This window comes from Ursus americanus, chromosome 1 (genome assembly GCF_024610735.1).
Source record: "Ursus americanus isolate L20-20 chromosome 1, mUrsAme1.1.p, whole genome shotgun sequence".
NCBI lineage: Eukaryota > Metazoa > Chordata > Mammalia > Carnivora > Ursidae > Ursus > Ursus americanus.
In genome coordinates, this window is record NC_142127.1 from 83,235,991 (window position 1) to 83,262,023 (window position 26,033).

At 35.9% G+C, this 26,033-nt stretch overlaps 1 protein-coding gene across 2 annotated transcripts in view; it reads right to left on the minus strand.

Annotated features, from left to right (window-relative positions):
• ERBB4 (erb-b2 receptor tyrosine kinase 4) overlaps positions 1–26,033 on the minus strand; it is a 1,083,293-nt gene that overhangs the window by 39,550 nt on the left and 1,017,710 nt on the right. For both annotated transcript variants that reach the window (XM_045806650.2, XM_045806649.2), the window contains exons 21-24: positions 8,585–8,740; positions 5,974–6,049; positions 2,362–2,508; positions 148–245 (exon numbers count right to left, since the gene is read on the minus strand). In XM_045806650.2, the coding sequence (XP_045662606.1) occupies positions 148–245; positions 2,362–2,508; positions 5,974–6,049; positions 8,585–8,740 (477 nt within the window). The remainder of the gene's footprint in view (positions 1–147; positions 246–2,361; positions 2,509–5,973; positions 6,050–8,584; positions 8,741–26,033) is intronic.

Here is a 26,033-nt window from a genome sequence, read left to right on the forward strand (position 1 = left end):
CTTGAATACTAAGGGAAGATTCTTAGAAGTGGTTATGACATCGAGTAAAAGTCTCTTTTCCATAAGTCATTTCACATGATATTCTGCTTAGTTAATCGACTTATGAGTGGTGATTTCCACAGTTCCAAAGACCAGGTATGTACCAACCTGAATAACGAGATATCTTTGAGGGTCTCGTGCCATCCTCGAAAATTCAGCAGCCAGTTCCTTAAATTTAGGCCTACTGTCAGCATCAATCATCCAACCTAGAAATTCACACACAATACAAGAGTCAGTCTATCCATAACTAGGAAGAAGTAGGATGTAAATTTTACAAAAACATAGGCTAAGTTTGAAAAATATTGTTTTAATAACAATAATCTAAAAAAAAAAAGCTAAAGAAAGAAACAATCCAATAGGCAAGGTTTTATCTCAGTTTGTTGATATTCAGAAGTAAATGTAATATAAAAAACTTTTCATTTTGTTAATCTAATTTAAAATTAATTTTTCTTCTTAGAAAACATGACCTAGGCTAACTGTGGGAACTTACAGAATCTCCAATCTTTTTTTCTTAAGTATGGAGAGAATGCTTTTTTTTTTTTTAACTTTTCTTTGATGGTTATAGAAGAGGTGATTGGGATATAATTTATTATTTTATGTCAGGAATGACATGGAATACAAGCTTTGGTTACAATGCAGTACGCCAGCACAGAGGGGGGAAAAGGAAGAGAAAGCAACTTTCTCATGCTACTTTTTTCCTGCTGGGAAAAAACCAACGCAGAATGATTGGTAATGTTTGTTCAGCAATAGCCATTAGCTTATCTAAGTACTAGCCTTTGCAGCATAAAAATACTATCAGCAATTTTCAAGGTATGTATTATTATTTAGCTGGGAGTCTAGATAAAATGGGTCTTATCTCCCCAGGCTCTGTTTAGCTGGTGAGATCACAAGAATAAAAGCACCAAGCTTTCCTTGATTTTCTTGCCAAATGACCCTCTTCTTAGGTATTAAAACTCATAAAAGCAAGGTAAAACTCCCTATTAGGAAAAATATTTTCCTGATTTTTCATTATTTCATCGGAGTATCTAAATGAAGTATCTAAATCACCTCTCATGCTAGTTATGCGATCAAATTATATAACGCATGCATCTGTTTTAAAGTTCCTTCCACAGATGACTACTGAATGATGTTTGATCCAATAAAGCTATAAGGTTTATTTCTTTTTTCTAGGAGTTCAATTTTTATTCTTCTTCCAGGAAGTCTTTGGGTGTCATTTCATGTACCATTAATATCACCTGAATTTCTTCTCTCTTAATAAAGCTCAACTATATACCAAAAAAAAAAAAAAAAAAAGGCTGTTGATACCAAGATGCTAATGAGAAAATAGGTGTTTCTGGAACTACTGGAATCAAAAAAGGTTAACTTCGCTGGGAGGTATCAGTTTCTTTCTAACTAAATATTGAGTAAATAGAACTATGCTTAGAGAAAAGGGCATGCTGACCTGAACTGGAAAGCACATTTTTTATTTCTTCCCTGTCAGAATGTATCAAACATGTCATGAATATAAATCTGAGTAGACCTGGGTCCAAAGTCTCTTATTAATAAGATGCTTATTCACCTTCACCAGTTTGTTTCTTTGCTAACCCTGTGTAAATCAAAAGGGGAAAACCCCAGATTACACAAGAAAGATTGCTGAATGTTAATCTCACTTAAATTAAGTAGGAAACTCCAGAGACTTCCCTAATTCTATTTAAATTAAGAGCCTAGGCTGCCAAAAACACATTTATAATACATATGTGTCTGGGGCATAGAAAGGAGAAAGAAAAGTAAGAACGTTTGATGTAAACAAATGATCAAATTGAAAAAAAAAGTAAACATTCATAATCTTTTTATTTCACTGTAGATTCATGTCTTCTCACGTCCCGTTCTGCTCTGCTAATTTCCTGTTGACTAAAACTGGTAAACCTATTTCCATTTAATTCTTTTTTTTAAACTATCAGTTTCAAGCTTGCTTTCGTTAAATTTAGATCATTTGTTTAGACTGCTATTGTCCTTTAAAGATTACTAACATTATTGTGACTAATTACATCTCTTTATGAAAGACAATTTAATTGTCATGGAATTGATAAAAATCAAAGTGAAATGAATCAAAAGGATGACAGTCATAGAAGTTTGACTTTATAATGTGGAAGCATGCATATTGATGTATACTGCTTTCTATTAACAATAAGCTAAAAACACAGGTGTATACATGATTTTTCATAATTATTTTTGAACTTTCATATTTTTCAATATACAAAAATACTATGCAGGTAGATTAATCCATACTGTTATTTTACTAAGCATGATGATGGTGATGATAAAATTATTTTGCAGTCTTACATTTGACCATGACCATGTAAACGTCAATAGTGCAGATTGGAGGCTGGGGCAAACGTTCGCCTTTCTCTAATAAATCCGGGATTTCTCGGGTTGGAATTCCATCGTAGGGTTTTCCTCCAAAGGTCATCAGTTCCCATATAGTGACTCCTGAATAGGAGAGCGAATATTTACATAAGCATACTAACAACATAATATGAAGAAACCAACAGTGTGCCAGTAACAAAAGAAAGCTCCCCGGAAGGCAATCAGAATTAGTCTAAAGAGGGGTGCCTGGGTGGCACAGTTGGTTAAGCGTCCAGACTCTTGGTTTTGGTGCAGGTTGTCATCTCAGGATCCTGAGATTGAGCCCTGCCTCAGGCTCTGCGCTCAGTGCCACCTCTGCTTAAGACTCTCTCTGCACCCACCTGGCCCCCTCTAAGATACATAAATAAATCTTAAAAAAAAAATAAAGAAAGGCTCTTCAGATTTCTATATCCATTAGGAGAACCCCAATGACAAAATCTTTGTGGAAAATTCAATTATCTCCTTAGTGTCTTGAAATTTTTAATGAGTAGCAGAGACAATTCAAAGTGGATATCAGAACAGAGTCTGTTCCCCATTTCTACTTTTAAGTAATGTTAATGTTTGCTGATCCAAGTTAATTTCACTACACCACATTAGAGCCTATCAAACAATTATTATATGCATGTGTATTCAGTATCAAGTAAATATGATTTCAGATAAAATCTGATGTTGACTAATTTTGAGATTAACATTTTTGCTATTAAAAGTCCTGTAGGCTAAGCTGGGATGCCAGAATGATTACCTTATGCTACAGTAAATCATTGTGGCTCACTTTTTAACTCACACAAAGAGAACAGGTGGAATAAAACAGATTCATATCTTTAACACCTGTGAGAGCCTGCGTGATCCAAATATCACATAATCCATGTGAAGTAGGCATCACAAAATTGAAGGGAATCAATAATAGTTGATTCCTTAGATACTAAATCCCTTTCTTGAACCACTAGAACAGTGATTCCCTCTGTAAAAGCAAATAACCTTAAATACCAGCATGCAAATAGCTAACTTTGATGATAATAATGATTCTGATTTGAACAATAATATATATACTGTAGACGTCTTTATGATCTCATAAATATACAGTTAAAAAGTTATCATTTCTTAGGGATAAGGTTTTTAAGTTCAGAAATAGGTAACTGTGCATAAGAGTCTTACCAAGTGAATTTTGATTGGTTCATATAATATACAAAGTAAATTTTAATATAAAATCCATTAATTAGAACTATGCTTTCTTTTCTACTTCCATCTGTAATGAATTACTTATTCAAACTGAAATCTTTTTTAGCTCATAACAGTCATCATTGACATAATAAAAATACAAAGCTTAAGATATAAAAGTATATGTGAACTTCAAATTATCCTTTATAATAATATCATTAACAATTACCTGATTTTTCTTATTAATATTTTTATCTTATGATTCTTAGGTATAATATGAAAATGTAACTAGTGACACAATTTAACTGTTTGATCTTGATTAAATCCTACTTAATTTTGCATATTAAAGAATGGCTCTGTAGAACGAATAATTAAGATTCAGTATCCATAAGACAAGTTAAGAAGTGGATGGCTGTTCATTTCTATTCAGTCAGTCAATATAAATACATATTTGTAGAATATGTATTTAATGAGGATATTTGTTAACTTATGTATGCAGTTATAAAAGATGTTCTCACATCTCTATCAGAACTTCTAATATAAACAAACGCAAAACAATTACAAATCAAAATAATAGAAAATATAATAAAGAGAAACACATAAATATAAAAACAAAAGCAGGAACAGCAAAACCCCCACCTCTGCCAATAATAATCCAATTACATCTCTGCAGGAGTGACCACAAGAAAGTGTTAAACAGAGATGGCTTCATGTAGAAGGACAATGGCAGGAAAACTGAATCAGAAACATCCTCAAAACTTACGATCTTATCATTTGAACATATAAACCATAGCCAATGCATCTTTATTTTTATAAAAATAAAAATGGTGGCAATTTTCCACAAAGGTACATTGTAAACAACATTATGTTTCTCTCTGCCTTATATGCTTTTTGCAATCAGCTATGATATATCACAAAAATCTTAAAATGCCTTATGAATATGGGTTGATGACCTGGGCTATGTTTCAAAGCAGAGTACTAATTTATCTATATCTATCTATCTATCATCTATCTATCATCTATCTAGCTAGCTAGCTAGCTATCATCTATCATCTATCTATCTACTTATTTTAGAGGTTGTTTAAAATTGCTTGCAGCAGACTGCCACATTTAATTATGGGAAACATACATAGAAAAAAAAGGAAAAGAAAAAATGATATATACGTCATATATCAAAATATATATGATAGCATATAAGTCTATCATATAATATATAATCTATAAATCTCTATCATATAATATATATGCCAATTTGTTTCATGTAATATATATACTAGATCTGTGTTTCTATTTAGTCCTTACAGTTCAACAACTAAAATTTTTCAATCATTTCCCTCAAGCACAGCCCACTCTCTACTTTGAAGCTTAGTAGAATACATGGAACCTTCATGGAACTTTTAAACAAACAGCATATGTGTGTGGAGGGAAAAAAACAATTTACAGAAATGTCTTAACTTTTTTTTTAAAGATAATTTGTGCTCTTCTAGATAAGAGGTGTAAGTTCTTTAGTGATTGAATGGATTAAGTCTTTTTTCTAAAAACAAAAACAAAGATAAAGCTAGGCTTAAATTTGAGTAAACTAAACTGTACCATGCTTTCAAGTCACACCACCACCTTTTTGCTTAAATGGGCACCATGCTTCTAATTTGTAAGAAATACTGATTCTTTGTGATATATTTAAACTTAGAAAAGATGTTGATTCATTCTTACTAATAACTGGGTGGACTTAAGTTGTAAATAGCCAGTTAGATCTAAGTATCTCATCTCAACAATTGAGTTAAATGCAATTAAATGAACGTTCAAAGTTTAAAATCACTCTTTCCCAGTTCATATAATTCATTCTCTAATATACCTGTTTATTCCAAAGTAGTCCGTAAATTAAAATCAAAGCTGAAATTAGCAATATTCTCTCTTATCTCTCCCCTCACATTTATTGCTCTCACCTTATTGCATTCAGTAATCATTCTTTGTTACAACAATAACCTCTTTCTTATTAAAGAACAAGATATTCTTTTATTTTTAATATACGTTTTCAAAGATTTTTTTGAAAATCAAGGCTATGAGGCTCTATGACATTGTTCCTAAACCAAAATTGGCTATTTTTTTTCTGTCAAAATGATCAGAAAAGTTGCTGCCAAACCAAAAGTTATGGTAGACAACAGATTTTAATATATTACATTTTAGAGAAGCAAGGAATAACAAAAAGATGCAATTCAGAATTTTGTTTTGTTTTTTTAAGTGGAAGAGCAAAGAGTTAATTCCTTTAGGAAACAAGGCTTAAAAGTAGGTATTTCCAACACAATAAAATAAATTGGCTTAAGATACTTTACATGAGCCTAATATATTTATTTTTGCCTTAAAACCCTTAATTGGCAAGGAAGATTTATTTACCGTAGCTCCAAACATCACTCTGATGGGTGAATTTCCTGTAGTGTATACACTCCAGAGCCATCCATTTAATTGGCATCTGAGAAATAAAAAGAGAAATAAAAAGTGAAAGTTTTATAGTTATATAAAAAGTCATTCCTATATTCATTTCCCAAAATATGAGTCTCTGGGCTTGCCTCAATTGTATTTTTTGATTGTGTATTTTTTGTGTGTATGGAAAATACAAAAATGATAATAATAATAATAATAATAATAAACATGCTATTTTTCAATACAGAGAACGGCGAATTGAAATTTATAAAATTCTTAAAGTGAATTAACCTAAAGATATATTTATTTTTAAAAACTTCATAAACAATTAAAAGTAAAATAGTATCACTTTCTATAGTTGTTAATTAATGTTCAGCAATTAATTCAGTTACTAGTTAATATTATGACTCACAAGATCAGTTTTAAACATTTAAGACATGTGCTTCTAAAAATATGGTCTACTACATTTTTCCCTCCAAAATGAGATTCCTTACATTTTCCTTTATTCTTTTTTACCCTCAGAAAATTTCTGACCACCAGTAAGATGGTCACTTTCTATACTTGCCCTCACCTTTTTCCTCTTAGTAATTTGGTCCCTTGAAACCCCTAAAATAATGAAATCCGAAGTTAGGCTTGCTTTGTTCCCCAGCCACAAATGATCTCCCTTGTCTTGGTCAGCCAGTATTGAAAACATGTACCATTTTCCAACTAGGAATTATATAAAAGAATTATATAATTATATAAACAATTATATATAAATTATGTAATAATTTATATATAATAAAATAAATTATATAATAATTTATATATAATAAAATAAATTATATAATAATTTATATATAATTTATATATAAATTATATAAAGAATTATATAAAAGAATCTGAGAGGATCAGTACAAATCTATCGTCACCACAAGAAAAACAACTCAACTCACATACCCTGCTGATGAGGGGTCAGCAGAGTAAGTGTCAACTAGGAAGGGCAGCATTATATAGCTGGAAATATAATTAGATTCTACAGAATAAAGACAAACACTTCTACTTTGCAGTTGAAAGCTTAAAACTAAATAGGCCTTTGAAATCATGAGGTTCGCTGCTCACCAAGGTGACACCAAGGTAACTGTGCGACAGAATCATGGTATTCAGTGAAAGGGAACAGAAGACACACTGAAAGTGATTTCCCTATGGGCAAGGAGTTAGCCGACTTTATGGACTACGGACATTGGGTTAAAGAAGTAAGTTTAAATCACAGGTGGCTTGGTAAAGACTTAGTGGTTGCTAGGCGTTTAAAGCTATAATGAATCTTGCTTTAGACAAATCCTACAGCTGTATGTTCTTAAGACAAGTGAAGTCATGTGATTTATAGACTTCTACTGTGCAATCTTGTACTGAATTTCAAAGCTGTGGTCTCAAACTGCTGCAATTTGGTAGTAAACAGGCAAAACAGTCTAATAAAATCAAGGGAAGATTAGGAAATACTGCAAAACGGAAGGGTTTTTTTTCAAAATTTTTTTTTTTTTTGCCTTGTGATAGGATTTGAATATATATAGTTATATAAGAGATCATATAAAGTTATATAAAAATCATATACAAATGACATATAAAAATCAATGTTAAGCATTTGGAAGCCTCTCATTGAAAAATATTTATAATATATATTTGGATGGTTCATGATAAATAAGGTACACGATAAACATATTAAAATGACATATCGATCACTTTTTTTTGTTAGCCTGTGTTTATACGCCACCATAGGTTAAGGATGCATTTGCTTATTTCACTTGGACTCTCCTGATCAAAGTTTTTCCACATTAAGCTAGAGGGACCTCCAGATGGAGAGGAGATATCCTCACTGTTTAGCCAAAAATGGCAGTCTGAACAGTGGGTTAACGAGAACAAACAAGAGCTGGAACTAGGGCCTGGGCTGAGACCATCTGGAAGGAGCACAGTTGTCAGGCAAGGCCGGAGGCTGGAGAGTCAGAAAAGCAGAAGAGGCAATGGTACTGTTAAGATCCCCAGGATATAGTAGCCTACATTCTGATGGAGAGAATCAGGTAATAAATAAAGCAAATTGGTCAATCATATACTACAGTAATGCTTAAGAAAATAGAGACAGATAAAAGGAATCTGTTGCTTCTGGTGGAAGAGGATTAGAAGCTAAATAGGATGATGAACTTTCCAATGAGTATGGTTCTTGGTAGTGGCCAGGCTTCTCCTTAATCTATGAAACGATAGTTGTGTCTCTCTCTAGTAGTCAGTCCTGTCTTTTTAGGATCAATGAAATAATTTCTATGGCCCTGGATTAAAATGTAATTTCTAAATTGCCTAAGGATCCACCCATTTCCCAATACTGGATGCAACATAAAGACCACTAGAGACAAACTGCCTTATTTTGGCTACTTTTGAGAAATGGATATTGGTGTGTGTATATATTTGACCATGGGTGAGAGAGAAGGCAAATGGTAGAATTGAGATTTTACATTTTCATAACGTCAGACTTAGGGGCTTCTTCCTATAATATGTAAGAAGATAAAAGGATATCATACTATATTTTCAAGCAATATTGCTCTAAAAAGATACCCACCTTTCCTCCATCAGCATTATACTCTTTTTCATCTCCTTCTAAGAGTCTGGCTAGTCCAAAATCTGTGATTTTCACATGGTTTGGAGATTTCACTAAGACATTTCGGGCTGCCAAATCCCGATGAACAAGCCGTCTTTCTTCCAAGTACATCATTCCCTGAAAAACACCAAGTTCCAGAAAGATAGTCAGTTAATGCCTAGGCTTTTCTATTTGTCTAAAAAGCAGTTTCTTAGCCTTTAGTTGCAAGTGCTTGATTTCTCTAAGCGAAGCCAAAATCCTGGAATATTTTCAAAATTAGGAAAAACCTGGGATAAAAAGCAAACCACAAATAACTTTCGGCCTTTTCCCCCTAATATCCTATAAAGAATGAATTACCTGTACATGAGCTAAATGTTAGATCATTTTTTTTTTCTGCAGAGACTTTATACTCTTTTGCAAATACTTTCACTAGTGAGGAGTACATGTGTCTCAGTAGAGAAGTTCATGCACACTTGGACTGACCCACATATTTCTAGTTGTTTTCTTCTCAATAACTCCTGCTTCCCGTCATCCTCCCTGCACACACCTGCTCCAAACAAAGACACCCATCCACAATTTTTTAAAAAACATTTTTTTAAAGATTTTTTAAATTTATTTATTTGACACAGAGAGACAGCCAGGGAGAGAGGGAACACAGGCAGGGGGAGTGGGAGAGGAAGAAGCAGGCTCATAGCAGAGGAGCCTGATGTGGGGCTCAATCCCGGAATGCCGGGATCACGCCCTGAGCCGAAGGCAGACGCTTAAGGACTGAGCCACCCAGGCGCCCCTAAAATATATTTCACATGAAGTTTAATGGTGCCAAAATCACCATCATAGATTCTACCATGGCTGAAGAAATATATTATTCTTATTAATTATGCAAAAAAGAACTATAGAGGTCTTAAGTCTGTAATTTTTTTTTTAAAGATTTTATTTATTTATTTGACAGAGATAGAGACAGCCAGCGAGAGAGGGAACACAGCAGGGGGAGTGGGAGAGGAAGAAGCAGGCTCCCAGCGGAGGAGCCCGATGTGGGACTCGATCCCGGAACACCGGGATCACGCCCTGAGCCGAAGGCAGACGCTTTAACGACTGTGCCACCCAGGCGCCCCAAGTCTGTAATTTTTTAAAATGGCTTCAACGATATTAGTAGTCATTATAAGAACCCACAAGTGAAATTATGTTGCTTATAATGACCCTGAAATTAGCCTTTAATATGCTTTCGTCATTAAACATACAGGGTAATTAAAAATAAAATGTATTACTGATTGCCAACAATTATATATATCCACATATACCCGTATATAGTCACATATATATTCATATATATTTTTATGTATATATACGAAATCCATAGAAGCAATGAATATTAATTATACTTTACCCGTAGGGAAACTAAGAGTCATTAAACATTAGCCTTAACTAAAGGTTGATGTAAAATTAAGGAAGTAAACTCGGAGGCCTAAATTAAAGTGATATGTTCTTATTGAAGTGTTGGAGGAATTCTGTATTCGAGGATTTCAGAGGTAGAAAAAGTTGTCATTCAAAACCAAATCAGAATTATTAGAAAATGGTTAAAGCATACTCTCATGCCGATTGCAAACCAAAGCTGTTGGTAGTTAACATTACAATTGCAGGACTTTGAAGGATTAAAGGTTGCTGATATCAAAACAAAAGCTGTGGAAAACAGACAAATCACACAGGTAAAAAAAAGAAAAAAAAATATGAACTGTATACCCAGTATAAAGAGAAGATTTCTTCAAACAGCATCATAGGCCAAACACTATAGTATAAATGCCCATTATACATAACCAGTGGAGATACTTCCTGATACGGTCCAGCAGTTGGGTGACACCATTTGTATTAGTGTTTTCTGAAATCAGTCCACAACTGAGATTTCTAGGGTTTGATCCTCTTTCCTAAACAGTGCTTTCTGTTTGCGTACGCCAACTTGGAAATTCCTAGAATAAAGTAAATCTAAAAACATATAGCCTTTATATGACTTAAGGGATCAAAAAAGAGACTTATGGCTTTGGAGATAAAGTTTTTTCAATTATTTGCCATCAAAGAAATGTCCATAAAAACATTCATCTTTCCTTTCTTACCCCCTTCACTATGGAAAGTGTGTTGGTAACGAGTCAATATTCAGATCCACACATAATGACGGAACACACGTTATGTTCCAGGCACTGCGCCAGACATCAGGGAAACAAGAGTCAGGGAAGATCGTTCACGGAAGGAAGAGATAGCTATTAATGCAGTGGGCGGACATGGAATACGGACTTGAGTGAATCGTTAGGATACACGTAAAGGCACTTAAGGAGAGGTGTAATTGAGGATCATCTGGAGTAGAGCCTAGCAAGTGTGCATGAGAGAGGAGCCTTCAGAGAGATCCTGAGGCTTAAGTAAGGTCTGAAAGATGTCTACCAGTTGGGCAAGGTGAGGGGAAAATTGTTACAGAGAACACCCACAGGGGCATCAATACCATGGTGCACTTGGACGAAGATATGTGATTTGGTATTTCTGAGTCATTATGTATAAAGGCAGGAGAGGGGCGGATGGTGAGGCTGACAAAGTTAAGAAAAGGCTCAATTCAACAAGGGCCTCTTATGTGTTGTGGTAGAGAATCTGAGCTTTGCGTCTTATGCAGTATTTGATGTGGTGATGCAGAAACTGTTCTAAAAAGGAGAGCAACACAATTATCGTTGGAGTCTTGAAAAAAAATCACCTGGTATATAGACAAAGGATTGGACACAAATACAGCCGAAGTTGGGAGCCACTGCTATAATGTAGAAGAAAAGTGATGAGATGGAAAATGATGAAGGCTGCAAACTGGCAGTCCATGAGCTACATTCATTTTATGCACATATTTTTGACCCCCACACTGGGTAACTTTCAAACATCCTCTTCAGCTGATGACTGGCTGTATGCCATTGAGGGCACCCTCATCTTGCCAGGATCCCACCACACTCACTATTACTACCCACGAGTTCATTTATGATGCTCATCTAGCCCCTATGCATGAGTGTCTGAACCTTTAACTAAACTAGGCCAGAAGAAATTTCAGGGAGAGGACCATTCCGAGATACAATTTGACAATAAAATAACCATCCTTGGTAACTGAATAATGAAGAGGAGGATAAATTACGAATGATTCTGCTTTCTGACTTTCTTAATTTAGGTGGATAATAATAAGTCCTTTAACTAAATATTATCCTAATACAAATAATAATGATATATACTACACCAATAGAGAACTAATATTCACCAAGTAACTTAAGACCCTAATGACACATTCTATGTTATGAGAACTACAGAAACTCCAAATATTCTTTGATATTCTATACACAAGTCCTTAGCAGGTGATACACTACCATGGACCTCAATTCCGTTTGTCTATAAAAAATGTTTTCTTCAAAATAATGAGAACTCAATTCAGGAAACAAGATGATAATTTCTATATACTTTCCTCTACCCACCTGACAATGATTAAAAGAAATAAAAACAGAAGCACCTGTATTATTACAGGTCACCAAAATACATTTGTATGGTTGCTTTGTAACATTGTACAGATGCTTTTAAATCATTAATTAAGACTGCTACCTTAGTCCTACTTTCACACCTACATGAGTGTTGAATCATATATGGATTGCTCACAATAGGTTTCTCCACATCACAGTCATTAAGATAGGATTTTCTTACCAGAAGATCTCATTAGAGTCACATTCTCTGCTAGATTCCTTCACAATAAAATCATTCCTTAAATCAGAGTGTGATGCAAAGAAGGAGACAGTTACTAGAAATAGCAGTGACAAACTGGATGATGTCCCTTGAAGTTTAAAAATGATTAAAAAGAAGGGCCCTTCATATTGATAGAAGGGTGCTGCGCTGGTTGAAAAGATACTTACTCTGCCTTGTAGCAACTGCCCTGTCCTTGCCACGCCAGCTCGGGGGGAGTACGTTATAGGGATACTAACATGGACGATAACCACCGCTAACATTGATTGAATACTCAAAACATGGCAGGTGTTAAAAGAAATGCTTCTACATCAGTAGGTTAACTTAATCCTATGAGATGCATACTGTTTTCATCCCATTTTAAATATGAGAAAACCAAGTCTCAGAGAGGTCATTATTTGCTACAAGTTATCTTATGAGTGATAGAACTGGGATGATCCCTTGCTGTGGGGCTCTAAAGTCTGCACATTTAAGCCTACCCTGTCTCTCGGCGGGTCATGGGGTCACGTGGGCATGTAGAAATTAATGTACACAATGAAGTCATATAGCTTTAAAAGATCCTAGTTCTTTTGGAGCAAAATTGTTATGTTTCTGTGAATTTCAGGGCATAATGCAAGTGACTGACTTGTTTGTATTTATATCTAAAATTCAGCTAAATTATAGAACCTTTTCTAATTGGCAGGAATTTGATTCACATAAATTAGAAACTTAATTCTTGCATTGGCCACAGGATATGCAGGATGGTGGAGTTGGTTTGACTGTAGATTCTGGGGTCAATTGCCTGGCTCGAACCCCAGCTCTGCCACGTTCTAGCTATGCGACTCTGGCAAGTTAATTAACCTGGCACTCACCTTTGTCTCTAAAATGGCCATAAAAGCACCTATATCACAAATTGTTGTAAAGATAAAATGTGTTAATATATGTAAAGCACTCAAATAGTAGCTGCCATATAGTAAGTGCAGAACATGCAAGCTTTTATGATTTTTCTACAGATAGCAACAGTCCTAGTGTGAACAAGAACAACTTACCCCCATTAACTCGAATTGCTTATTTCAGAAAATCTGTGAACCTCAACTAATATATTACAGTAGGAGTTCAATAAATGTTTACAAATGGTGATACATATACCCACGACCAATCCATCATGATTAATGTGTAGGTACAAATTCCAAATAATTACTGTTCAAAGTATTATTTTAGTCATGATTCACTTGAGGGTACTGTCATATAAAAAGAAGGAAAAAATAGGGAATCTATTAAAAGATTTGGTGACCCCCATAAATACATCACAGATTCAGGATTTTAGTAAGGATAAAGGTCATGAACAATGGCCTTTAGGTTGAAAGTTTTCAGTGCTGCAGAAAGGGTGAATAAAAGAGTAGATTTGCTATGCCAAAATATCTTTTATCAGCACTGAAAGGAGTTTTTCATAGACATGTTTTAGGAGCATTTTGTCTACTTCTAGACCCAAGTGCTATAAGTCTGATTTTATTCAAACAATTCAGAATATACCATTACCTAAACCATTCAGTATTTTACCATTTTTCATACTTGCTCAATATGCTATAATGAGTTTGCAAAGAGTACTTACTTATTTTCTGTTTTGCTTATACCTCCTAAAAGGTGCTTTAATAAATACAAACTAGCTAGGGAAAGTTACTTTGCTCTGACTTTCAGAAATGCACCTTAATACAAAATCCAAGGATAATTTTATTACAATTGAGTTTAAAGTTTTAATCTCTGGTTAAAATCGACTCATCTAAACTGCTCTATGGAAAAATATCAAAATATCGCTATTGATAAACACCTACAATGACCTTCTTTTCAATCTTACGATATTTGAATCACAACTGTCTAGCAAAAATGCATTCTTATTATGTTTTAATCCAATGTGAAAATGTATTCTGCCCAGCTGCAGGAAGCTAACACAAGTTAAGAGAGACCAGACTATTTTTGACAATAAATATTTGCTTCCCATATATAGGCCATGTGACAATTTCATCAAACACGTGTGGAGCTAAAAATTTCAAGCTGCAGTCAGCTCTCACAGGCATTAATCTCTGGAGTTAGCAAGAGTACACTTTTTTTTTTTCTGTTTTCATTCTAATAACCTGAAGCTTTTTTAATAACACAGGAAGCTTCAGGATAGCTAGCTTCAAATGAAAATCACTCCTCTTTTCTACTTTTCATTCTAAAAGCAATTCTATGCCTGAGGGAAAAAAAATCCGACTATAATGCTCTCTACTGTTAGGGCTAAAGATACGAGCATGTTCAATGGGAGAAAGGGTCCGTTTTGGATGAAGTAACTGACTTTATCCAAATAGCACATGAAGGGAAACTAAGGGGGTTCATAATTAAATCAACTGAGGAGTCTTTTCAACCAAAGAACACTGGTTCACAGCAGCAGAGAAAGAACACAGAACTAAATGTTGGAGCTAGAAGTCCTGGACATGCTGTTCACTAGGCTTTTGACCTCAGATACTCATTTCACCTCTCCTATAAAAGTGACAGATTGACCTAAATGATCTCTGAAGTGTCCTCTAGCTTTAAATTTTTATTCCATGATAGATGGAGCTATACAACAGATCTATATAAAATATTAAGTTGTGGGCCAATAAAAGACACAGAGAACAGTAAAGAAAGACAGAGTAGATGCCTCCCTTCCATTGTGTAGTGAGAGCTGTGAATATGTTTTAGTAAAAGTCAGTTTCATGCATTCAATGTTTAAGATAACAGACTTTAGAAATAAACCCCAGCTCTTAGTAGCTCTGTGTCCTCGGTCATTTATTTGTGTGTTTCAATTTCCTCATCCATTAAATGGGGATAATAATAGTATTTACCTTGAAGATTGTCTTGAGGGCTCAATGCCTTCATGTTTGTAAAACACCTAGAACATTCAATATTCTAAGATATCATGTATTTTCAAAATAAATAACTTCAAATTCAATCCTCTTATTAAAAATACAATTTGACTACTGTAAGAGAAAGAAAAGATAGCCAAATGAAATACCTACTGGCTACTCAACACTGTTAGGTGAAGTAATTTCTGTTTCTCCCTCATTTGTCCCCAAATGTTCTCCTATTATTCTTTGCAGAGGAAGAAAACCAGATTCACGTGGCTGTCCCAAACTAGCTTGGAGTTAATACTCATGGTTCATTCTTACATCTTCTGATTGCACCTATGATCTTCAAGAAACTTGAAGGTTAGGTTGTAGTTCATAAGGAGATTCTGAAATATTGAGGGCTAAATTGATATCAGCTTAATAATGTGCAATAAAAACAATACTTGTTGATACTTGAAATGCATTTTTCACAAAGTCCCACTAATATATTTGAGTGAGAGTGTGTGAATGTGTGTGTGTCACAGGCACACATGCATGTAGCAGGTGCTGTGGTGTAGCGCCCAGAAACTTCTTCAGGACCAACAGACTCATAGGGGAGTGTTGGCAGCAGGTAGCTCTCAGCTGCATCACTTTGGATGCTTTGATAGCTCCAACTCAGCTGCTGCTTTGTTGGGGGTTTTGCCTTCTCACAGAGTCGGCCCACACCCAGCAACTGGCTGATGCAGTTATAAAGTCCATCCCCCCATTAGATGACTGTGAAGAGCTATTCCAGTTCCAGGGCTCTCTTCTAAGATTGGATGAGATCTCTGTTGCAATTTCATCACATCAACTTTTTCCCTCTACCTAATATGTTTCATTGTTTTACAGGTATTGCCCCTGAGGACACTGGCCAAAAAAACTTCCTGCACACAAATCTGTTTTAGACATTTAGACATTTCTAGGAGCCAACTTAAGGCAATGTGTGCAACTTTTGTCTTTGTTTTCTTTTAGGAACTCAGGTATACAGAATTTTTAGTTAATTATACCCCATAATCCATTTGGGCTATTATCATTGTTCCCTACACCTTCCACCCCAATGCCATTCTTCTTTCCATAGTAAGTATTCACAACAGTGTTTCTAATATATATCCTTCCAATTCATCATCCATGTTTTTTTATTTTTATTTTTTAAAAGTTGGTTTGTGTTATTTTTAATACATAAATAGTATTGTACACTAAATAAAACCATGTTTTACTTATTATACTTTTTTAGATTGAAGCATGATGCTATACAAAATCCACTTTATTGCTTCTTATTGCATTAAATTATATCCACAAAGTCACAAACCTATATGCGTATATAACACAGGCATACACACGTCAATTTATTGTCTATGCCACACTTGATGGGCACTAAACGTACCTCCATCTCTTTGACACTACAAACAAGACTGAATTGAACACTACACCATGTGAAATGATATAAATTTGTTTAACAATATGAAAAAATCTGTTTAGTACTAATTTTAGTGTAGGAGAATCTAGACAAACAAAAATAGTAATAGTCGCTGTGGAAAATGCAAGAGGTAGAGGTTTTTTGTTGACTGAGAACACTGAAATCATATGAGGAATACAATATAACTGCACATGTTATCATTTTATATTTTTGTATGTATAAAATAGTTAATATTTATTTAAGCACTCTGTGCCAGGGGACTGTTATAAGTGTTATGTATGTTGGAACTCGCAAGAACCCAATGACATCTGTTCTACTATTATTCCCATTTTAAGATGAGGAAATTGATGCACAGAGAAATAAAATAAACTTGCCCGAGGCTGACAGTGCAAGACAAAGCTTAGAAAGAACCAAGATGTGACTGCAGGCAGCTTGACTCCAGAGGCAAAAAACTTAACCATTACATTATACGATCATATACATCCAACTATAGTCAATAGACTCTAAAACATGTATGAAACTAACAAAGACAACATACCTAATTGAATGTTATATAAACAATGGGTGCTCTAAAATTTCAATAGAGAAAAAAATTCTTGTACATAATACACAAATCTCTTTAGTTTTGCTGGGTTCCCCTAGAATGGTGTTTCCAGACCAGCTACTTGTGAATTCAACTGTGTATTTTCCACTGTTTGAAGATTGCCTGACATTTAACTATTATTCAATAGATATTTGTAGTTGGGTTAAATGAACAATAAGACCAAAGTTTTGTAAGGCTGTCCAGGCCGTAGCAATTTTTCTTTATAGTGTTAGTAGGACAAATTTAGAAGTCTACAATGTTTATGATAGGTAGAAAAGAGCAAAACCTGCAGCACTGGGGACCAAACCCAATGATGATATTAGCATACCCCGGGGAGTGAACAAAGACAGTGAACGAGGACAGCATTTACAGATTCCTGAAGCTGGCTGGGAAAACAGATTTTTTTTACTTCTGGTTCTCTACATTTTCTTCAGATGTTTCTTCAGAAATTTTATTTCCCGCCCTTCACAAGTTTTTGGAAATTTCCAGTGCAAGAATTTGCAGGACAGCCTGCTTGGGCCTCAAAAGTCTCTTAAAGAAACAAAATAATAGTAATAAAGAAAGAAACAAACAAACAAAAGATAAGTTAAAAAGCATGTGTGAGAAGCCACTGCTTTCCTACCAAATAAATAATGGGTGAAAAAGCTCATCTGCCTGGATCAAGAGAATACTAAACATGCTATCGTTTTTCCTTCTCACTGACCTCTTGCCAATATGATTACAAGGACAGGAGTGAATTGTATAGTGTCCATGCTCTCTTAGAAAAGTATACTTAAAATAGATTACTTCTGCTCCTTAGGCAGCCGATCAATAAAGATGTGGATTGCAATGAGAACAGAGATGTCTGTGGGCTGTAGTAGTTATCCTCTGTGTCTCTTTAGAAATTAATTAAAAATCAATGAAGTGTGCAAACTATTAATACAGCAACCTCTAGATTAACTGATAAAAGCTGAGCCTTTTCTGAGCATACATATTGTGCAAATACATTCAGACACTATAGGGAGGAGGTTGAACGTCTGATGCCTTTGTTATAATTGAGCAGAAACAAAGCTTGAGCTTTGTTCATTCATTCCTATTATTCTTTAGTTTCACAGGGTTGCATACTACTGACTGAAAACCATAAAGTTTAGTGGGTGGGAATATGTGCATACAATTTTCCTTCTTAAGACAATTATATCAATTTTAGGAGGTATACTTATTACAAAGCAAACTGTTATCATACAGAACTAAAAATTTCAGTAATTATTTTTTTAAAGTGTGGTTTACCCATTTATAAGTCCAGGCAGTTGAGTTTATTTATAACCACTGAATATTTTAGAATAAGTTTCTTTCCTTGAAAAAAGCAAAATTCCTAGAACCCTAGAGGCTCTCATGTGATTTGAGCCAATTTTGTGTCCACATATAACATATCATTCAATTAAGTTCTGCCTCTTATTCGGATGCCATGGACCTGGGCCACCTCTGCAAAAGCTTACCCAGCACATGTAAAGCTTGCAAGGGTGGTACCCACATACTCCCTTCTGGAAGTCACCCAGCTACTTTCCATCTGCCTGCTCTCGATCCAGGCTCTTCTTGTTCAGGTTCTTTCCTTCTTAAAATTCTCAGAAGGATTGGAACCAGGGCTTTCAGTTTTCATTTCAATCTCTTACAGCTGATTTGGAAGCCCATTTTGATGCATTTCCTTTGTTTCAAAATTGCACTCTCCCTTTGACAGAATGCTAGGGCTTTGTCTCTAGTCTCTGTGTATGGAAATAAGAGAAAAAGGATTCCTAATGTATGCCTTGGCTCATTTTCTAGCCCAGCGTCACCATAAAAATACCAGATATCGCCTAACAATAAAAGAATGGTCTATCTGTATTTAAACTGTCAGGAAGTTGTGATCTGAGTTTTGCTGTTTTCATAGTTTGAGGATACATATGGTGTCATAGTAATAACACAAATTTCACTGTTTCTTGGCCCAACCTGTCTGCAGAGCATCTGTAGCTATTTGTCCCTTAGAAGCTGTTGGTGTTTCCAGATATTTCTGGGATTTCCCCAGTGAGACTCACTCAGGTTCCTGAATACTTTCTGGGTATTTGATCCAGTTTGATCTTTCTCCGGGCTTTTCATTGATATCTGCATCCTTTAAACTTGCAGCTGGAGCCGCTGTGGAAATGCTGCTGTCTTTCTAGTGGCGGCTCTCTCTTGGTGCTTGAGAAGTTGCAGCTTATGATAATTCTAAACAGTGAATGATGCCCCTCCAGCCTCCTCACCCTGTGAGATCACTGCCTTAGCGAGCTTTACGCGCTCTTGAACACGTGCCGCAATTTGCACCTAGCTACGTTAATTACTATTCTTGAGACCCTAGCCTCAGAGAGTCCCCTTAAAAACTTAGTCACTGACTTTAGCTCCTGACTCCATAAGGGCTCAAACTTAGTCCAAGAGGTAGGCAGAGAAGACTAATACATCCCTCTTTGTTTAATTCTCCTCTTCGATCCCGGGCACTTTTCATCATCGCCTCATTTCCCAGGGTCCTCTGATACATCTGCACATGCGCACACATGCTGTCACGTGCACGTGCTAACCCTCCTCTTCTATCTATCTCATAACTGAAAAAAGTCTTCAAGCAACTTGACTGTCACTCTAGCTTCTTTTCTTGGAATTCCTCATTTGGAACTCCATGGCTCAAACCAACTTGAAAATGCTGTTGGCTCTGTTGTCTTTGCACATACAGCCCTTAACCCGGAACACCCCCTCACCACACACGTTACGCTCCTGCCATGCTTCAGATGAAGACTTGGGTAAATCTAATAACTCTCTCTTAGATCACAAATCAGCTGTCATTTCCTCCACAGCGCCTTGCCCCAGTGCCAAGGAGACCATGTCGCTCTATTAGATGACCTTATAATGTCCCATTTTCTCTACCTATCATCTATCTTCTATCATCTATCATCTATTTAAAACTAAACCCTGAATTTATCAAGTGTTGTTGTGAAATAACTTTCTGTGTAAGGCTAAATCAAAGTTACTTTATAAAGCAGAAATAACATGCACATATTTATAAATTAGGCTGCATCTCCTATGCTCAAGCTTCAGAAAGACTATATCGCATATTATAGTCAGTTTTAGCACTTTCAGGTGAAGAGTAGAAAAAGACTCAAATACATCTCACTCCCAACTGAACACTCATCTACTAAACTGACTAGTTTGTAAAATTATTTTTAAGAGAAACACCGAAGAGAGGGATGGAAGTACAAAGCTATGTTTTGGCTTGTTCAAATCCTAAAAGTCAAAGTTTTAATCTGACCACCTTTCACTCTTTTGTTTTAAACCCTTATGAGTCCTTAACTCCCTGAAGCTGCAAACTGTGTGCTCCTGCTGAGATGACTTAATTCAGTTTGATCCTTCTCACATTTACCGATCTCATCACATTGGAGACAATCAATAAATAGTAGTCGATGGATTGATTTCCCCCTCCCTGCTCCATCTATTCATCCATATGTCTTCTCCTGCCTTTCAGTCACGGGGTTAGAAGAGAAGGAAATCCCAGCAATAATAAATATACTCACAAACAGATAGTCTTATAACAGTTAAAACTAAAGGGAGAAGAAAAAGGATAATATTTAATATTATTGGAAGTAATTTTGTATTATTAGTCATTATTTTTATTATACCATCCCTTTGCTCTTTTGAGATATTAAATATCTGCTAATTTTCAGGCTTACTTGTATATGTATTATAGAGTGCTTAGTGAGTATTTTGACTTCCAGAAAACTTTGGGTTTTTGTGCTAAACACCATCTGTTTTTCTACAAGGTCTGAAAACCGAGGTGCTGCTCATACACGCTGCCGAAGTAGAATTTGAAAGCTGCCCTCTTCATTTGCACCTCTCTCCCGCTCACAGATTTATGCAGTTAATACTTCACATGGGGGAAAAAAATAGCTGAAAATACACATCACACAAACCATGCTCTAAAGAGTCATTCTCATTCCATTCTTGTTCATGTTTGATAGCTGAGTACAGTATGCGTGTCAGCTTTGAAACAAGACTTCCCAGGCTTCAACTTTAGCTCACCCATTCACTAATGCAGCTGTCTGCATGACCTTAGCTATGTTAGTTAGTCCCCCGGTTTGCCAGTATCTTCATCTGCAAAGTGGGGATGACAATAGCGCCTTTCTCATAGGTTGTAAGGAGAATTAAATTAGCTAGTGCATGTAAGATTCTTCACACAGTGCCCGGCGGTAGTGAGCACTCAACAGCGGTACTTATTACTACTGCCCCGTTTGTCTAGCACCTTGCTCATAGATGGTTCTCATTTTTAAAAATTTTAGCTTTTGAACAATTTATAATTTTCTCAGGCATTCTCAAGCAGACTTTTATACTTAGAACACAAAAAATTATCTATCAACCAACAACCATGCTTTTATATTGCTGTCTTTCATACAACAGTTTAATTTCTTTTTTTTTTTTTTAAGATTTTATTTATTTATTTGAGAGAGAGACAGAGCACAAGTGGTGGGGAGAGGCAGAGGGATAAACAGACTCCCCACTGAGCAGGGACCCTGATGCTATTCAATCCCAGGACCCCTAGATCATGACCTGGGCCGAAGGCAGACACTTAGCCGATTGAACGACCCAGGTGCCCACAACAATTTAATTTCAACAAAACTTTGCTTTGTGCTTATACACTTTCATTTCTTTGTGTAATTATCTGAATGACACTTCATCTTGATGTCAAAATAGAGTGGAAAATGAAAATGATAAAACTTTTCTCATGAAATTAATAAAATTTAGACAAATACAGCAATCAATAAGGATGTTGAAATGAGCATATCTTCAACCACTACTGTATGTATACTCATTAAACTTAAGTTAAATGACCATGTATTTGTTTTTAAAAGAGGAAAACTAAAGTATGTGGAGAAAAAGCTATAAATACTTCACTAAATGAGGAGTAAAGGTGTAGAAAAGTGAAATATTTTATGATACTCTCAAGTGATCTGTATTTTTTTAAATTTTATTTTTAAGTAATCTCTATACCCAACATGTTACTTAAATTCACAATCCCAAGATTAAGAGTCACATGCTCTACCAGACAGCCAGGTGTCCCTCAAGTTATCTGTAATTGAATTCCAGCTATAACATGTAGATCTATTGTTCACATTTGAGATTTCCACTTTTGCCTCTTTTATGAGTACATTATGCATAAAAATTGGGGCCACCTTATATTTGTATATATGTATGCATATTCCATTAGGTTATAGACTACTAAAAAGAATAGGAAGAAAGATCAAGTGTTATTTATTTCCTCTTGATACTTTTCTAGCTTATTGTGCATACAATATTTTTTGTGTATACAGTTCACTCTATATATACTTGAAAAAGAAAAAGGAAGTTTCCTTGTTTCTCTCAACAGTCATCTGTTGAATAGCTATTATGTGCTTCTGGGCACTCTGCTAATACTTTTACATATAAAGTTGACAAAGGGTTTCCTTCAAGTTGTTCAGAGTCTAGTGTAAGAAATATACAGGGGCACAATAGAAAATGTACAGGAATTGTTCTGAACATGCAGAAAAAGGGAAATGAGTGAAGGTCTCACAGAAAAGGTGATGTTAAGTGAAAAGTAGGTATTTAAATTTTGGGCTATAATATAGTAAGACTATTCTAGATAGGATAAAAAGTATTAAAAACTGACAGTCACAACCAAATAAAACAGAGTCCTAAAAGGTAACGGTATGCTTGGAAAAAAGATATGAGAAGTTCTATGAGGATGGGACATAAGGTGACAAAGGCTAGAAGTGCCACAATTGTCTAACTTAATTGTAACTATCTAATATGATGTACAAAGGAGCCATGGAAAGTTTGGTTGAAACAAACAGACATGATCAGATTTGGCAGTTAAGTGAAGAATAAATACGGGTAAAAGAGACTGGAAGGAATCAAGGAGATTGGTTAGGATGTTATAATACTAGCCCAGATAACAGCAGTTTAGGGTTTGACTATGACAGTAACTTGGAGAATTAATTTTAGGTTGAGAGCAGCAAATAGAGCTTGGAGCTTATCACTGAAAATAAAGCCGTAAGACAAGGTGAGAGAATGCAGTTTTTCCAGATCAAATTCAGGAAAATCATCACTGTTAACTGAGAGGGTAAGACAAAAAAAAAAAAAAAAAAGGCAAAAGTAACTAAAAGTAATGGTCAGATTCACAGAAAAAGAAAAAAGACAGACTGGTACTGGGGAGCAAGAAGGAATTTCAAGGTGAAGCTGGGGACAGTGTCAAGTGCAATAGAGAGGTCAAAAAGGATAAATGAATGGAGATCCTTGAGTTTGGAAATGGAAATACTGGTGTATTAATCATCTCAGACTACCACGAGAAAGACCATTCTGACTATGGTCCCTGAAAATTCATGTCCTTCTGACATGCAAAAGACATTCATTCCATCCCAACAGCACCCAAAGTCTTAATTCATTCGAGCAGCAATCCTAAAGTCTAACATTTGAAGTCTCATCTAAATATCACTTAAATCAGACGTGGATGAAACTTGAGGTATTATTCATCCTGAGGTAAAACTCCTCTCCAGCTTGTCACCTATGAAACCACACAAGTTACATGCTACCAAAGTACCCTGGGGAACAGGTGTAGGATAGATATTCCCATTCCAAAAGGGAGAAACAGGAAAGACAGAAAGGGTGATGTGCCCTAAACCTAGCAAGCTGAACTCCATCAGATCTTAAGTTTCAAGAATAATCTTCTTATGTTCAATGATTTGCCTTCACGATCCAGTAGGGTGGTGGTCCTGTCTCCACAGCAGAGTTGGGAAGGTGTCCCACTCCATCCCCATGGCTCCCCTGTGTAGTCTAGCCCCGTGTCTTTGGACAGAGGCCATGTGGCCTGTGAAAACCAAGACAATGGCTCTGATAACTTCTGAATTGTTTTGGGGGACATTTTTTCCTTCTTCTTAAAGAAGAGTGTACATTGACAGCCAAATGGCTCCATTATCCTGAGGAGCTGCTCAAAAATCCCACACCCTGTCCTCATTTTTTCCTGTCTCCATCCCCTTCAGTTCAAAATGGCAGTGTTTCTGCTCATATAATCTCATAAACTGTTTACTGAGTAATATTCTAGCCAATACCCTTGGTGTACACTTCAGAACATGCTTTTTTTTTTTTAAGATTTTTATTTACTTGAGAGCGAGTGTATGTATACACGTACACATACACAAGCAGGGGGGAGGGGCAGAGGGAGAAGGAGAAACAGACTCTCCGTTGAGCAGGGGTCCTGACTCAGGGCTCACTCCCAGGACTCTGAGAGACCATGACCTGGGCAAAAGTCAGACACTTAAATGGCTGAGCCACCTAGGCACCCCTGTAATTTTTTTTTTTTAAATATGAATAGGCTGAGAATTTTCCAAATCTTCAAGTTTTGGTTACTTTTGGCTTAACAATTCCTTCTTCAATTCATTTCTCTCCTTTCACACATTATAGGCATTCAGGAGGGATCAAGCTTCTCCTTCAACACTTAGAAATCTTCTCAGCTTAATATCCAATTTTATCCCTCATAGGGTCTGCCTTCCACAAAACACTAGAATGCAAACAATTCAGCCAAATTCTTTGCGACTTTATAACAAGGATCACCTTTCCTCTAGTTTCCAACAACATGTTCCTCATTTCCATCCGAGGTCTTACCCCAATCACCCTTAATGAACATATTTTCAATATGTACCTCGAAAGTCTTCCAGCCTCTACCCACTTCCAAAGCTGCTTCCACATGTTTAGATATTTGCTACAACAGTACCCCATTTTTTTAAATAAAATCTGTATTAGCCCTCTCAGGGGGGCATAACAAAATACTGTAGACTGGTGTTTTCCAAAACAGAAATGTATTTTTCACAGCTCTGGAGACTGGTAAGTCCAGGAACAGGGTGCCAGCCAATTCGGTTCCCTGGGGAGGACTCTATTCCTAGCTTCCAGATGTCCACTTTCTCACTGGGTCCTCACATGGTGGAAAGAGAGAGAGGCAGCCAGCCCTCTGGTGTTGCTTCTTGTAAGGTCATTAATCACATCCTCATGAACTTATCTAAACCTAATTACTTTTAAGTGCCATCACATTGGGTATGAGGACTTGTGAAAATAAATAAAGGAAACCTCACTTAAAATAATGGCATCAGGAAGCCCCAAAGGGGGAGCTCTCATGCATGTGCTGTTTTTACCGCCGACACGACTAGCAGTAGGAAGAACGATAAGTGTTTGACAAGAGAGAACATCCTTCACGTAGGAATTTTGTCTCCTGCGTCTAAGAAAAGGAAGTAAGACCCCTCTTCTGCCCCACCAACAACTCACTAACCTCCACCTGCAGCCATGCAAAACCGCCACCATCTTAAACTCTTCTTATCCAATAATTTTTTTTTTTTGAAAACAGCCTTCCCCCCTTTCTTCCTAACATCTAATAAAAGCTGACCTCCCCTTTGTCCTTTCAGGCTTTCCTAGGGTTCAGCACAGATTCTTGTCCCCCATTGCAATTTCTCTGCTATTCCCAAATAAACTCATTTTTTTTTCTTTTACTTAAAATAAAATTGTTCTTTGCTCTGTTTAATGGTAACAGGTTTCAACATACACGTTGGGGTATACCATCAGTCCATAGCAATTGCTCACCTTGGTGAACACCTTTAGATTGCACTAGACTCAGAGGTAAGCAAGGTCTTGAGGAACGCTGGTCAACAAAAAAACTGTGCCCCCTTTTAAAAGTACATGAATGAATAGGCACTTTAGAAAGAAGAACTAAGTTTGAGGTCGTTCACCTACCATCCCTGGAGAACAGATACCTAAGATGCATGAGAGGAGCCAATGAGCCAG